This window comes from Herpailurus yagouaroundi, unplaced genomic scaffold (genome assembly GCF_014898765.1).
Source record: "Herpailurus yagouaroundi ecotype Mexico unplaced genomic scaffold, PumYag 216, whole genome shotgun sequence".
Lineage (NCBI taxonomy): Eukaryota > Metazoa > Chordata > Mammalia > Carnivora > Felidae > Herpailurus > Herpailurus yagouaroundi.
In genome coordinates, this window is record NW_024412447.1 from 4428801 (window position 1) to 4445413 (window position 16613).

At 45.6% G+C, this 16613-nt stretch overlaps 2 protein-coding genes across 5 annotated transcripts in view; one reads left to right on the forward strand and one right to left on the reverse strand.

Annotated features, from left to right (window-relative positions):
• Positions 1 to 16613, reverse strand: part of RBAK (RB associated KRAB zinc finger) — a 35851-nt gene that overhangs the window by 12248 nt on the left and 6990 nt on the right. For 2 of the 4 annotated variants that reach the window (XM_040455806.1, XM_040455805.1), the window contains one exon: positions 7563 to 7621. In XM_040455806.1, coding sequence (XP_040311740.1) covers positions 7563 to 7577 — 15 coding nt within the window. In that variant the 5' untranslated portion in view covers positions 7578 to 7621. Of the gene's footprint in view, positions 1 to 7562; positions 7622 to 8786; positions 9011 to 16613 lie in introns of those variants that run through there. The other 2 variants (XM_040455804.1, XM_040455807.1) reach the window with 2 other exon arrangements.
• LOC121017430 (speedy protein E4-like) overlaps positions 13828 to 16613 on the forward strand; it is a 9630-nt gene continuing 6844 nt past the window's right edge. The window contains exon 1 of the mRNA XM_040455637.1: positions 13828 to 13845. Within this exon, the coding sequence (XP_040311571.1) occupies positions 13828 to 13845 (18 nt within the window). The remainder of the gene's footprint in view (positions 13846 to 16613) is intronic.

Consider the following 16613-nt stretch of genomic DNA (forward strand, 5'->3'; position numbering starts at 1 on the left):
GGTCCAGGCCAAGTGAGCCTGTGAACTGCCATGGAGAGTAAGAACCTTCTGGGTTCTCAGTCCACACGGCAAGGAGTACCAGGATTAGAAGACCGATCGATCAATAAATAGGATAGATAAAATTACACGGTATCTCTTACGTCAACACAAACATCCACAACGAAATATCAGCAAACAGAATCCAACACCAGACTGAAACGGTAACATATAATATCTAAGCGGCACTTACTCCAAAAATACAGACCTGTTTAATCTTTGAAAATCCACTGACATAACATGCCGTTATAATATAGCTAAGAAAAGACTGATCTCCACAAAGATGCTGCAAACACCTGACAATACTTGAACTACATACGTGATTAAAAAATTCCTCACGAAAACAGAAATGGATACTTCACTAGCACGGACTTGCATACAGGCACACACTCTTGTACCCTGAGACGCAAAGTACGTGTGATACGTGCATACACGTACCCATCTCAATCACACACAAGCACACGTATGCTTTTTAAGTTTACACAGATGAGGACACGCAAGCACATGTGTATTTACGGAGACTTCTCGGTTCTAAAATCAGGGTTTTACTTAATGGACAAACACTAGACTCATTCTCAGTAAGATCGGGAACGGGGCAGAGTGCTACCTCCAATTGGAGAAAAACAATCAGAGGCATAACAATCAACAGAGAAAAAGTGAAACTATTATTTGCAGGTGATACACTACACCTAGAAAACTCAGAGAGTCAAAAACAAAACCAACTCAATGAAAGAATTCTGTTAGATGACAGGATATAAAATCAACACACAGAAAGCAACAGCCCTCAGGGTGCCTGGCTGGCTCGATGGGAGGAGCTGGCGACTCTTGATCTTGGGGTTGTGAGGTTGAGCCCCAGGCTGGGTGTAAGGATTAGTTAAATAAACTTAAAAAAAGAAAAAAAAAAGAAAGAAAGAAATCTTAAAAAAACAAAACAAAGCCAAAAACCCTCATTACGTAAAAAGAAGCGTACAGTTTACAGAGCAACAGAAAAGATAAAACTGTTAATAAGAAATGTATGGAGTGTTATGCTAAGTGAAATAAGTCATACAGAGAAAGACAAATACCATATGTTTTCACTCTTATGTGGATCCTGAGAAACTTAACAGAAGACCATGGGGGAAAAAAAAGTTAGAGAGGGAGGGAGGCGAACTATAAGAGATTCTTAAAAACTGAGAATAAACTGAAGGTTGGCGGGGGGTGGGGGGGAGGGGAAAGTGGGTGATGGGCATTGAGGAGGGCACCTGTTGGGATGAGCGCTGGGTGTTGTATGGAAACCAATTTGACAATAAATTTCATATATTAAAAAAAAAATGTGTAAAATCTATAGCAGGAAAACTTTAAAAACAGTCCCGAAAGACACAGAGGTACACTTGAACAAATGGCATGATGCTTTGTTCCTGCACAGGTCAACTCAGTAACACAAAGATGCAAGTTACCCCCAATTACTTTACAGATGTGTGATCCCAACAAAAAGATCAAAAAACTTTTTTCGTGGGGGGCCTGGGTGGCTCAGTCGGTTGAGTGTCTAACTCCTACTGAGGTCATGATCTTGCGGCTCGTGTTTTCGAGCCCTGAATTGGGCTCTATGCTGTCAGCACAGAGCCCACTTCTGATCCTCTGTCTGCCTCACTCTGAACTTCCCCAACTTGCACTCTCTCAAAAATAAACAAACATTTAAAAAAAAAAAAATCTTTTGCCTGGAACTAGGCAAGCTGGCACTAAAGTTCATATGAAGGGAAGAAATCAAGAACAATTAGGAAAATCTCCAAAGAAAGCAGCAGTTCAGGGGGCCTAATCCTACCAGTTTTAAAACACAACCTTCATGGGGCGCCTGGCTGGCTCAGTCAGAAGGGCATGAGACTCTTGATCTTGGGGTTGTGAGTCCAAGCCCCACATTACTTAAATAAACATTAAAAAAAAAAAAAGACCCCAACCTTTATGAACGAAATGGTTTGGTTCGGCGCGAGAATGGAGACGTGTCTGTGACGTAGAGCACCAAGTCTAAAAACAGACTTTACAATAATCCACGGAACTGACTGCAATAAACAGTGTTGGAGTAACGGTAGTCATTTGGGCATGGACAAAACAGCATCCGTATCTTACACCATAAAAAAAAAAAGTCCAACTGATCAGTGATCTAAATGTAAAATATTCAGCAACACAGAAAACAAACAAACACAAACTATGGGTGAATTTCCCCATAACCAGTGCAGGGAAAGGTTTCTAACTATGACTCAAGATATTGGGACTGCTTTCAGTCAAGATGAAGAAGGACTGGATTTACCCTCCCTCCTGAAAGGACACAAAAAACAGAATATACAAAGCTGTGGTCTCCAAGATGCTGATCTTGAAGCAACGATCGTGGACAGTAATCAGAGACAGGAAATAAACAAGGTGAGGCCTGTGGTTACTGCCTTGAGAGTTTCCAGCCCTGCAGCAGGGAGGGAGAACCCAAGCAGAGGTGAGGACGGTTGACACACTGGGGAAACAGGTAGGAAAGTATAGCCCATACAGAAAATCATCAATCGACCAAAGTGGGCCCAGAGCAGACACAGATGTCATAAGCGCCAGAGCACAAGGAAACAGTTTATAACGGGATTCCTTATGTTCAAAATATCTGAGTAGAAACAGGGAGGATATAAACAAAGACTCAGACTGAACTTCTGCACATAAAAGCTACAGTGTCTGAGATGAAAAGTACAGCAGACTAGATGAACACGCTGCCGGAAAAAAGGATCAGTCAACTCAAAGCACAGCAACAGAAGGTTATATAAGATGAAGCACCCAGAGAGAACAGAGTTTGAAGAGAATGAAGGGTGTCAGTGAGCTGTGGGACGACTTCAAGTGGTGGAACATACAGGTAAGAGGAATCCATGCAGGGCGGATGGATGGGGAGACGGGGGGCACAGCTGAAGAAATACGATCAAAAATTTCTCACAGTTGCCGAAAATCATAAACACACAGATCCAAGAAGTTCAAGGAGATCCCCAAGCACAGAGACATGAAGAAAACAATACCAAGACCTCTCACAATCAAACTGCTCAAAACCAGAAACAAAGAGAAACGTTTAGGGGTGCCTGGGTGACTCAGTCAGTTAAGCGTCTGACTCGATCTCAGCTCAGGTCATGATCTCCCAGTTCGTGAGTTCGAGCCCCGCCTCGGGCTCTGTGCTGACAGTGCAGAACCTGCTTGGGATCCTGTTTCTTCCTCTCTCTCTGCCCCTTCCACCCCCTTCTCTGAAAATAAGTAAATAAAAACTTAAAAACTTAAACGCAGCAAGAGGAAGAAAAATAAGTAAAAACCAGGTTATATACAGAGAAGGAAGGTGAGGAGGACATCATATCTCTCTTGGAAACAATGTAAGGGAGAAGACAGCAGAGGAACAGGTTTGAAGCACAGGAGAAAAACCAGCATAGCTCCCTGGACATAAAAGCCAACGCAAAAATAAAGGCGTTTTCAGACATACAAGGCCTGAAGGAATTCATCATCAACTAGAAGAAGAGGTGACGGAAGTCCTTCAGGCAGAGGGAAAATGACAGAAAATAAGAGTCTGGATTTTTTCAGAAAAAATAGTAACTATGCTATTCTCCCTTATTCTTTAAAAGATAACTGTTGGGGCGCCTGGGTGGCGCAGTCGGTTAAGCGTCCGACTTCAGCCAGGTCATGATCTCGCGGTCCGTGAGTTCGAGCCCCGCGTCGGGCTCTGGGCTGATGGCTCAGAGCCTGGAGCCTGTTTCCGATTCTGTGTCTCCCTCTCTCTCTGCCCCTCCCCCATTCATACTCTGTCTCTCTCTGTTCCAAAAATAAATAAACATTGAAAAAAAAAAATTAAAAAAAAAAATAAAAGATAACTGTTTACATAACAATCACAATGTACTGCGGGGTTGATCCTGCCTGTAAAAGCAAAATGCAACAACAGTTTAAGGACCCAGGAGGGACAAATGGAAGGGACCATAACCTTCCTGCATGCTAAGCAAAAGAGAACATCACTTCAAGAGAAACTGTGATGAATTAAAGCTGCATACTACAAACCCTAAAGCACCCACTGAAATAAAAACCGTGCTATAGCTAACAACCCCACAAAGGATGTGAAATGGAATCATTAAAAAAATGCAATTATATGGGGCGCCTGGGTGGCGCAGTCGGTTGAGCGTCCGACTTCAGCCAGGTCACGATCTCGCGGTCCGGGAGTTCGAGCCCCGCGTCGGGCTCTGGGCTGATGGCTCGGAGCCTGGAGCCTGTTTCCGATTCTGTGTCTCCCTCTCTCTCTGCCCCTCGCCCGTTCATGCTCTGTCTCTCTCTGTCCCAAAAAAAATAAATAAACGTTAAAAAAAAATTAAAAAAAAAAAAAATGCAATTATAAAAAAAAAAAAAAAAAATTAAAAAAAATGCAATTAGTCCAAAGGAAGGAAAACAAGGAAGAAAGAGGAGACAAAGCTGATGGGACAACTAGAAATCAAAGACAATGGACTACAACCTAACCAGCTATGCCAATAATTGTATTAGGTGTAAATGGCCGAAGCAGCCCAATTAATAGAAACTGTCAGACTGGATTAAAAAAAAAAAAAAAACAAAACCCCACTATGTGCTGTCTACAGGAAATGCACTTATTAAAAAAATGTTTATTTATTTATTTTGAGAGAGGGAGTATGTGTGCATGAGCAGTGGAGGGACACAGAGAAAGGGAGAGAATCCCAAGCAGGTTCCACACTGTCATCACAGAGCCAGACAGGGGGCTCAAATTCAGAAACTGCAAGATCACGACCTGAGCCAAAATCAAGAGCAGACGCTTAACTGGAAATAAAAAATTGCTATAAAGGAAATTACTGGGAAAACTTGTTAAATCAGAAGGTGAACTATAGATTCGATAAAAACGTTATATCAAAGTTACATTTCCTGAATTCAGTATCTTTGATCTCAGGAGGTACAATCTGAAAAGGGACATGACAGATGACATCCACTCTCAAATGGTTCAGAAAAAAATACATATATACACAGAGATAAGAAAGCAAATGTGGGAACATGTCAAAATCTGGAGTATCTGGGCAAAAGGAACACGGGAGTTCTTTGTACGATCCTTGCAACTGTTGTGCAGTTTGAAGTTTTTTCAAAATAAAATGCTGAATAAAAACGAAAGCCATCGAATATATAGGGGATGTTTCAAAAGACTCAGAAACCAATCTGAAGAGATTCCTCTGGTCAAAGACAGATCCACCTAGACACCAAATAGAGTGACAACTTCAGTGTACTGAAAAACTTAAAACGCGTCTAAACCCGTGAGCTAATGGTAACAAAACGAAACACGCAAACAAAATTCCTGTTGCACAGGAGCCTACTCAATATTGTGGAAATTATCTTTTCTGTGTGAACCACAGAACGATTTGAGAGATGCTTTCCTTTAGAAAAGTATTCTAGCTAGCAAATGAAGAAGAAATGGTAAAGCAGCATGTATCACCTTGTCTCTCCTGAAGAACTGGCAATGAACACCAGCCAATGGAGGTTAACATCACACACAAAAAAGACAGGATTAGAACACGGCCTCCAGGACAAAGTAGACAAGGGTCATGAGGAACAAAGTCTTGCCAAAAGAACTGAACGTAAATGGGTAAACTTCCCAAGTTAACTACCAATTTTACAAGACTTACTGGGAATTAAAAAAAAAAAAAGTGTGAAAGTTAAAATGACAGCAATGTGATACAGACCATGGGAAACTAAGGATAAACCCAATTTCTTCAAAACATAAATTACAAAGTAACACAAGAGACACACAGGGGGAGCTACTATTAAAAGATTTAAAAGACAGGGCGCCTGGGTGGCTCTGTCAGTTGAACGTCTGACTCCTGGTCTTGGCTCAGGTCACCATCTCGATCGTGGGATCTTGTGAAATAGAGTCCCACGTGGGGCTCTACCATGACAGCATGGAGCCTGCTTGGGATTCTCTCTCTCCCCCCACCCCTCTCTCTGACCCTTTCCCACTCGAGATCTTTCTCTTTCTCCCTCTCTCAAAAATAAATGGATAAACATTAAAAAAAAATTTAGGGGCACCTGGTGGCTCAGGCCATGATCTCACGGTTCATGAGTCTGAGCCCCATGTTGGGCTCTGTGCTGACAGCTCAGAGGATTCTGAGGCATTCACACAGAGGATTCTGCGTCTCCCTCTCTCTGCCCCTCCCCGCTCACACTAGTGTCTCTCTCCCTGTCAAAAATAAATAAACATTTAAAAAAAAAATTTAAAAGACTTATCGGCCAGCCACAACATGTAGACTCTTACGCGTATCCTGATTGAAAAGAACAAACCCAAAACATTCGGAAAACTGTGAACCTCTGAACACCGGATATTATATATTAAAAAAGAGAGATAATGTGGGCTATCCCCACCCCCTCTTTCAAAGACTCCTCATCAGCTCAAGGTATTTACAGAAATACTTCAGGTGACTTGTTTTAGAGGCCAAGAACCAAGAGACCCCAGGAGACAGTATCCATTTGTAAGTAACAGGTCAACAGCAAACACATGGTGATGTGCGGTAAGGGCTGGAAAACGCCCAACGGACTTGACTGTAATGAGGTCAATGCTAATCTTTACCACCACATTCAGGAGAGTGGTGAGGACAAAACCCAAATGCTGAGGATTAACGGAAACAGGCGTGAGGACACATTTACTAGAGAATACCTTCCCGTACCATTTACGGCACAACCTGAATAAACAGTAACAGAAGCATCTGAAGGATGAACAGGCCGTTTCCTCAGGACTTCGCTTTTACCCCTGGATTAAACAGTAGCAGGGAAAATATGTCTGGCTGGATCACAGCATTTTGGTGCGTGTCATTTCTCCCTGGGCAGGCCCTCAGCTCAGATAAGCTACAAGTATAAGCCACGTGTTGCAATGACATTAAAGGTTGTTACCGGGAAAGCTATCCCTGGTTATTTCAATTTTAACAAGAAAATTTTTTTCAAGTCTTGGGAAATCTTTAAAACCCACAAGTAACAGACTGGGTTCTTCTTACAGTCAATGCAAATCACGTAATGGGCGGTACTCTTCCTTTTCTGTAACTGTCAGGAACATCAGTTACATTTGTAGCTATAGGGGCACGTGGGCAGTCCAGTCAGTTAAGCCTCTTCTGCTCAGGTCATCATCTCCCCGATCTCGCCATTCGTGGGTTCGAGTGCCATGTCGGGCTCTGTGCTGACAACATGGAGCCTGGGGCCTACTTTGGATTCTCTATCTCCTTCTCTGCCCTTCCACTGCTCAAGCTCTGTCTCTCTCTCTCAAAAGTAAACATTAAAAAAAAATTTTTTTTTTTAAATATTTGTAGCTCTACCCCCACAGCCCTGAAGTAGCCCACTATCTACACACATAAACTCAACAAGGACTCTGGGTGCCGACCCAAATCCTAACAATTTTATTTTACACGATGATGTCCTTTATTTATTTCTACGTTCCCACTGTAAAATCTGGAACCATATAAACCTCCTAAAATGCATTAAAAAACAAGTAAGAGAACATATACAGACAAAGGAAAGCTCACCTGGGACTCATTCATTTTCTACTGCTCTTGGAAATGCGTACAGACCGTTAACGGTGGACCTAGGGAAGGAGAAAGAAATAACAGAAGTCATGGGTAATCTGGCCTGCCCAGGCAGGAGCATCCTGCGTAGTAACCGCCAAAGAAAAGCTCATAAAATGACACCCTGTGAACACTTACAAGGATCTAAAGATGTGACAAAGGTGGAACACAAAGCATAGCTGTTACTCCCACATATCAGGAGATGTTTGGTTTTAAGTTTTTTAATGTTTGTTTATTTTTGAGAGACAGAGCGTGAGCAGGGGAGGGGCAGAGAGAAAGGGAAACACAGAATCCAAAGCAGGCTCCAGGCTCCGAGCTGTCAGCACAGACGCTGATGCAGGGCTCGGATTCACTGACCATGAGATCAAGATCTGAGTTGAAGTTGGACCCTTAACCAATGGAGCCACCCAGGCGCCCCACAGGAGATGTTTACATGGGTTACCCTCGTTGGTTAATATAAATATTCACTCCTTTTTTTAAATAGTTTGCCTTCATTAAATTAATGTTGCCAAAAAAAAAAAAATCTCCCCTTACACCGTTTACAGATTTTCTTACTGTGTCTTCAAACTGTTTAAAATCAAAGTATCCAGAGGGACAGAGAATATTAGCTCTCCAAAACGGGACAGATGGGCATCATCAAGGCACGATTTTGTTTTTATATTATCTAACTTAACTAGGTTATCATTGCACGTAAGAAGAAAACTTTAACAGAGTGGAAGCACATTGGCGCAGGAGTTGAGTCGCATCCACAATCCCACCCATAGACTCGGTCACCCTCCAAGAGCCACCTCCCTTCTCAGGCCCAACCTCCTCCTCTGTCACCCCAGCGGCCGCGGCGGCAGCAGCAGCAAACCCTCTCAGGCTTGTCCTGCACTACACTGGCGGATGCCACAGGGCAGAGCCCGGCGCGGTCGGCACACACTTACAGCACACAGCACAGGTGCTCAGGGGCGCTTAGAGACCCTCTTGGAAGCCGGAGAGGGCGGCACGCGTATCGGGACTGGAGAACGGAGCGGACACAGAACGTCCGCAGCCCACGCGGGGACCCCCTGCGCTCCCAGGAAACCTGGGCCCCACGAGTCCCGGGGAGAGCCCATCCCTCCCTGGCCGCCGCTCGCGCCCTCGGTTTGAGGCGCGGCCCACAAGATGCACAACCGCCTGGAGACCCGAAAGCCCACGACCTACCTCGTCGGGACCTGCCGAGCTGCCCCGAGGCTTCCGAGGGCTCCGGAGCTGGCGCGGCGCCTCCCGGGGCCGCCGTTCCCGAGGAGCCGGATCTGGGCCTCCGGGACAAGTTCACTTCGGGCCGAAAACCCTCTCGGGGCCCAAATCGGCCGCCTGGGGCCTCGCCGTCCCGCGAACCTCGGCCGGGCCGCCGCGGGTGCAAACGGGCCGGGCCCGATCCCAAAGCTCTGCGCCGCCGCCGCCGCCGCCGCCGCCCGGCCCCTCCGGCCCAGCCTGCGGGCTCCGGGGCTCGCGCTTGGGGGTCTCCGCTCGAGACTCCGCCCGGCCCGCACAGCTCTGCGCCCGCTGGGTGCCGGCCCGGACGGACGGCGCGCAGCCCCGCAGGCCCTGGGGTCCTTGCCCGCCTGAGGCCGAAGCCTGGGAAGCACGGCCAGCGGTGACCTGGGCACGGACAGGAAGCGAGAGCGGCGCGGCGGAACTGCGCGTGCGCGAACACGCACACAAGGCGAGTCGCACATGCGCAGGACGACGCCGGCGGTGCTCCTAAGGGGAGTCCGCCTCGGGAGCGGGACCAATACCCGGACTCTGTTTCCCATAAGTCTAAGCGCCCACATGTTAGGGGACGTCTCGAATGTCTCCACCCTATCTGGTGCTTAAGAGGGCGCTGTGTGGGAGGGATTGACCGCCTGGACCTGGGACCCAATTTTCCATTTGTCTTCGCTTCTGTTAGGGATTAAGGGAAGGTGTAGCCTAGAGTAGCGGGCTGTGTTTACGTCCTGGATCCCTGGTCCTTTGCTTGCCCTGAGATCTTTCGTGTTGGCACTGAGATTCCCCACGAACAGGAGGGGACAAGGAAAGGGTGTACCATGTGCACGTCACTGAAATATTAGAAGTTTCACTGAAACGCTGGGATACAATTAATACCCAGCCATGACATAAAGTAATAGTATCTGTGGGCACATGGTTTTTCCAAGAGGGAGAAGGAAATAGAAGCTGTAGCTTGTCCAGATTGCACAACTAATGCGTAAAGACTGTAAAACAGGAAATACACACAAACCGAAAAAAAAAAAAAAAAAGAAGAAGAGGAAGACAGATACCTGAGATCTTACCTGTCAAAGAGAATTAAGTTTATGTTAGGTTAAAACGTCATTTTTCAAAAATGGGATAAGGACGATGATTTATCATTATTATTATTATTTTTTTTTTTTGGTGAAATTATATAACCATGTTCTTGGCCAGTTGTTTCTTAATGCTTTCATAGTTCATCATAAATTCACCTGGTGATCTGGGTGCCCATCCGTGCTAGTTGTCTCTGTTCAAAGGATAAAGCAAACTATTCACATTTCTCCAACAGCAAGGTAGTTACAGCTCAAAGCAAGGTGCCTAGAGCCCATGCTTAACGACCTCCCTGCCCCCTGTGGTGACAGAGAGGGACAATATCTTCCTAGAGGTTTACATTTCAAAGAGATGGCTCCCAGGTCCTTAAGAAAAACCTTCCTGGGTTGTAATGCTGGCAAGTTAATTATTTAGCTTCTAAAGATATTTAGATACATATGCAATCGATAGAGGAAGTATTTATATTTCAAGTTTTCTCAAGGCGTTGCTCTTTTAAATGGTAGTAATAGGTACTGATGCATGCAAATGAGTGGTAACATAACCCATTCCTGATTTCCCTAGCTGAGCTGTTGCATCAAACTAATCCCGCACAAAATTCGTGCTTCTCCCAAAGCTTCTCTTGGCAGTGACTACTTAGCCAGGGACAGTCTTTCCCAGTTCTTGTTGCTATTAAATGTGGCCTGTGCCTGAATTCTCACGAACTGAATGCTGGAATTTGAGTGAGGTGACCACACCTCACCTGGGCCTGAGCCAGGAGAACCTCCAGGCACATTTCTTCCATGTTCTTTTCCACTTTCACCAGGTAAAGGATGGAAGCTTCGCTGAGCTTCTTGGAGAAGATAGGCAGAGTGCCCATCCACCTGGCCCAGCCTCCAGCTCTTGCCTCCCCTACACGTACTGACTGGCTCAGTCTTCAGCCGAAGACTGGGATGCCCTCCTGCCTCTCCCCACTCTGGTTCTCTGCCTGTGAACCCTGGCTGCCATGGGCACCCCAACACGCAACTCTGTCCCTGCAACTCAGAGACCCACTGGGCTCCCCCACCCACCCTCCCCTGTACCTTGGCCTGGACACTCTCTGGGTGGCGAACTGGACACTCTCAAGGCTCACCCCTCTCTCCAGATGGCTAAAACCTGTCATTTCATATATCATATATTTCCACCTTCTAAAAATGTATTTAAGCTGGAAGGGCAAATCTGGACCCTATGTTTCCACCTGGGCCAGAAGCAGCAGAGGCCTGCCTTTCAATGTGGCTTCACTTATTAGTGTTGACAACATAAAGCTTTCTATTTTGGGGTGGAGACACCTGGGTGGCTCAGTTGGTTAAGTGTCCGACTCTTGATTTCGGCTCAGGTCATAATCTCACAGTTCATGGGATCAAGCCCCACGTGGGGCTCTGTGCTGACAGTGCCCAGCCTGCTTGGGATTCACTCTCTCTCCCTCTCTCTCTGCCCTTCACACATTCTCTCTCTCAAAATAAATAAACATTAAAAAAAATAAAGCCTTCTCTTTCTGTATTTGTATAAAATACAAATATTTTCCCAATTCATCATCAATCTTCCTAACTTAATCTTTTACTTTCATTTTCTATCACACGGACATTATTTTTTTGTGTTCAAATCATTCAGGCTCTCCTCACATTTCTCATGCGTTGACATTGTAATTGAAGAAGCCTTTCCCACCCTTAATTTTCTAAGTTGTGGCCTGTGTTTGCTCCTGTTTGTTTTCTTTTCTCTGTAATGTGTCAATTTTATTAAGATACCAGCACCCATCTTCAAGATTTGCAAACCATTCTTGAAGTCTTTCACCCATTTTTTCCCGAAACTAACATATTCACCGTGACCAGGAAATGTGAGAGGCTAAGAAAAAAGTTCAAGTTTCTCATTTGTTTGAAAGAACTGGTTCTTCTCTGGAGCCTCGGGACATGCCTTGCTTTAATGGAATGGTCGCCAGAAGAGTCAGGACAGTAACAGTCAAATCTGAATTCCCTCTTATTCAAAATACTGGTTGGATCAGTTTACAGGGAAGCTGTAATGAAGTAAGACCAACCAGGTGGCTTTAACCACAGAAGTGCATTGTCTCCGGTTCTGGAGGCTGGGAGTCCGAGATCCAGGCGTGGACAGGGCTGGTTCCCCCCGAGGGCGGTGGGGGCGGGTGTGCTCCATCTTCTTTCCTTGGCTTGTAGGTGACCATCTTCTCTCCATGTGTCATCACATTGTCTTCCCTCTACTTCAGTGTCTCTGCGTCCAAATTTCCCCTTTTTATAAGGACGCCACCCATACTGAATTAGTGCCCATCCTGATGGCCTCATTTTTTTTAGACTTGATTTCCTCCGTAAAGACCTAACCACCAAATAAGATCACATTCTGAGGTACTAGGGAGTTAGGACTTCAACACATGAACAGGGTGATGGGGATAGGGGCACACAATTCACCCACAGCATTCGTGTACCTGGTCACATCAAATTCACTACAAGTGCTTTCTCACTGCTTTGCTTATGCTGTGGGAAAGGCCCTTAAAGATCATCTTATCTACACCTTTTATTTTATAGATGAAGAAATGGGGGCTTGGAAGGAGGAAGGATTTGCCCAAGGGCACATACTAGTTTATAATAGAACCACTACTTTCCCATTCCCCACCCCCACCTCCATCTTTTGATAGGCACATCATACTAACTAGCTTATGTCCTCCAGATTGTCTGGGCAGATGGAGAAGAGAGTGGCATGAACGGGATATAGGACTTGAATCAGAGCAGTCGAGGTGAAACCTGGGATCCTGCTTCAGTCTTTTGAGTTTCACATCCTTTGTTTCTCAAAGACAAAACTCAGGGGTGCCTGGGTGGCTCAGCTGGTTAAGCATCTGACTTTTGATTTCAGCTCAGGTCATGATCTCATGGTTTGTGAGTTCGAGCCCTGTGTTGGGCTCTGTGCTGACAGCATGAAGCCTGCTGAGTATACTCTTTCTCCTCTCTCTCTGCCCCTCCCCCAATGTCTGTCTGTCTCTTTCTCTCTCAAATAAATTAGTTTTTAAAAAAAGGACAAATCCCAGCACCCTGTTTTCTCAACTCAACAAAGAAAATGAGACAATCCTCCTGAAAATGCCTTATAAAGGATAACTATCTCAAAACAAGATCTGAAACCATAAATGGGCACATTGGTGTGGAGATAACATTTTATAGCACTTAAGAGAGGCAATAATATCATACTACAACTAACATGATTTGAGGAGCCACTGAGAGTGTGTCAGACATAGTGGAGGGGAGCATAAAAGTTAAAGACCAAGGGGCGCCTGGGTGGCTCAGTCAGTTGAGTGTCTGACTTTGGCTCAGGTTATGATCTCCTGGTTCATGGGTTCGAGCCCTGCATCAGGCTCTGTGCTGACAGTTCAGCTTCAGATCTGTGTCTCCCTCTCTCTCTCTGACCCTCTCCCACTTGCACTCTGTCTCTCTCTCTCAATGTAATGTTAATACATAAACATTAAAAATCTGTAAAGAAATTTAACACAGTGTTTAAAACTTGACATGTAAATGTTAAAAAAAAAAAGTTAAAGACTTTAATGATTAGCTTCTGACACCAGATCTTAGAGGTCAGTATCAAGAACCTCATCCCATCTCCCCATCCCAGACACTCTGTGTCGTCTTCCTAGGGTTTTCCCTAGGTCTTACAGGTCACAGGAGGGAAGTACAGAGACCATCACTCACTAGAGAATAACAGGCCAGGGTGAGCAGCCCCTGGCGAGACAGGACTTCCTAGTGGAGAGAGCAGTTTTTCACCAGTACACGCACAGTCACTCAGGATGAACTCTGCTCATGGGTCTATGTATCCAAATCGGCACCCAGGCTGCTGGACAGGTTGTCACCAATAAACTGGCCAGAGGATTGAAGGCTGGTTCCAAAGGACCCCTCAGCCTTGGACTCAAGGCCTGACCATGGTCTTGGCATGTCAGGTATAGATCATGGCTTATTTCATGCAAATGTGGCTTTGCTTTCTTTAGGACCCCCATTGCCCTGGGGCGCCTGGGTGGCTCAGTCAGTTAAACATCTGACTCTGGATATTGCGATCTGTCACGGGATCAAGCCCCATGTTGGGCTCTGTGCTGAGCGTGGAGTCTGCTTGAGAGTCTCTGTCTGCCCCTCCCCCACTCACTCTCTCTCTCAAAATAAATAAACTTAGGGGTGCCTGGGTGGCGCAGTCGGTTAAGCGTCCGACTTCAGCCAGGTCACGATCTCGCGGTCCGTGAGTTCGAGCCCCGCATCAGGCTCTGGGCTGATGGCTCAGAGCCTGGAGCCTGTTTCTGATTCTGTGTCTCCCTCTCTCTCTGCCCCTCCCCCGTTCATGCTCTGTCTCTCTCTGTCACAAAAATAAATAAAAAACGTTGAAAAATAAATAAACTTAAAAAAAAAAAAAAAGGATCCCTATTACCCTGACCTGGGTGGCATGTCCCACAGAGAGATTTCCAAATCTGAATGTGCATCAGTAAATAAGTTAGGGGCACCTGGATGGCTGAGTCAGTTAAGTGACTGACTCTTGATTTCAGCTCAGGTCATGATCTCAAGGTTCGGGAGTTTGAGCCCTGTACTGGGCTCTGTACTGATGGTGTGGAGCCTGCTTGGGATCCTGTTTCTTCTTCCCTCTCTGCCCCTCCCCAGCTTGCTCCTTCTCTCTCAAAATAAATGAATAAACTTTAAAAACTAAAATTAAAAAAAAAATAAGTTAAAGTGGGCCCTACCCCAGTTCTGTTGAACTAGAACCAATGAGGCTGGATCCGGTATCTGTATCTCAGTTACTTTCCCTGTGTGGTCCTCACGCCAGAAGGACTGCATTTGCAAAGCACTTCTGTTTCATCCTGCCAATATTTCTGCAGTAGCTACAGCCACTGTTATATTAAACTGCCTCCACGGGGGGAAGAGACAGAGAAGAAGTAACAGTTTGCTCTTCCCCGTCTGAGCTGTTTAGCGCATTTTTGGGCAATGTACCAACAGTGTATCTTAGGATGGGCCCTGCCTAACCGTGGAACATCCAGACAAGGTGGTGGGGGAGAAAGGACTATGCAAACTGTCTTGAAGAATCCCCTTCTTCAAAGTAATCCAGGCTTTCATGGCACAGAAGAGAAACTCGAATAGGGACAGAGTATCTGCCTTCTAGTATTGGGAAGCTAGCTTCATCAGGAGGAAGAGTGGCCTTCCATTTTGTTATGGAAGGACCCAACCAGCTATGATGGCTGAAAGCATCATGAATGAAATTTAAGTGCGAACTGGCTTCCTAGGAGTTGAACTTCTCCAGGGATGAGTCATGTGTCCTTCACACAGCAGTGCCTCTTCCACCAGTGGGGACCAGTGGGAGGGCCCCGGGCCCAAGGATACTGTGCAGGAACCCCAAGGCTGTCTGCATGCTTTCAGACCTCGTCCGAGTCTGAAAGTTGACGATTGCAAACAAAGGAGACGCTCAGTCCCCGTGCCTTGGATCAACTACTTTCTAACGATCTCGGCCTTATCCAGGTAAAACCGACAAAAAATGGAAAGATATTTGAAGCGTGCATCCAGGTGATTTGATATATGTATCCACCATGAAAGGATTCTTCCCATCCAGGTAATTAACATATCGATCACCTCACATGCTCACCTTTTTTGGGGTTAGAACACTTAAGTTCTTAGCAAATTTCACTTATACAACACAGTGTTACCAACTGTGGTTCCCAGGTTTTATTTGAGATCCTTAGACCTCATTCATGTTATCACTGAAAGTCTGCACCCTGGCAAACCTCTCTTTTCCCTTCTGTTTCTATGAGTTTGACCTTTTTTTTTTTTTTTTAAGATTCCACACATAAGGGATACCACGCAGTATTTCTCTTTCTCTGTCTAGCTTATTTCACTCAGCACAATGCCCTCGAGGTCCATCCGTGTTATCACAGATGGCAGGATATCCCTCAGATCTCCATGCGTGTACCTTACATCTTCTTTAGCCACCCATCCGTTGATGGACACAGGTTATCTTGGCTATTGTGAATAATGCTGCAGTGAACACAGGAGGGCATTGTGACTTTTCTCTCGGTATAGACCCAGAAGTGGGATTGTGGGATCATATGGTAGTTCTGTTTTGAGAACCCTCCACATTGTTTTCTGGGTGAACTGATTTGACTTCACTTATGCCTGCGTGGGGCTAATTAGAAATACGTAAGTGATAAAAATACAAAATAAAACTCTAGGCCCATCCTGAACAACAGATGTGCTTCTCATCAAAGTTCACACAGCGGATGGAAAGCAGGACTCAGAGCCAAAATGCGGAAACGACCCAGGTGTCCATCAACAGATGGATGAACTAAATGTGGTATGTAAATACGTATGTGTATCATATTGTTATTATATTATTATGAAAGGAACATGCAAAAACATGTAGACACACGGTGGCTATTATGCATCCTTAAAAGGAAAGGAACTGTGACATGCTATAACATGGATGAGGCTTGAGGACATTTTGCTGAATGAAATAAGTCAGAAACGAATGGACAAACACTGCATGCTTCCATGATGGGGGGTGCCTGGAAGTGGCCGTGTCCATAGAGACAGAAAGTAGGACGGTGGTTGCCAGGGGCTGGGGCGGGGTGGGGGAAGGTGGGGAGGTGGTCCTTACTGGGTGCAGAGTTGCAGCTTCAGGCAAGATAAAAAAAGTTTTGGAGACGGATGGTGCTGAGGGCCGCGCAATAGCACAACAATG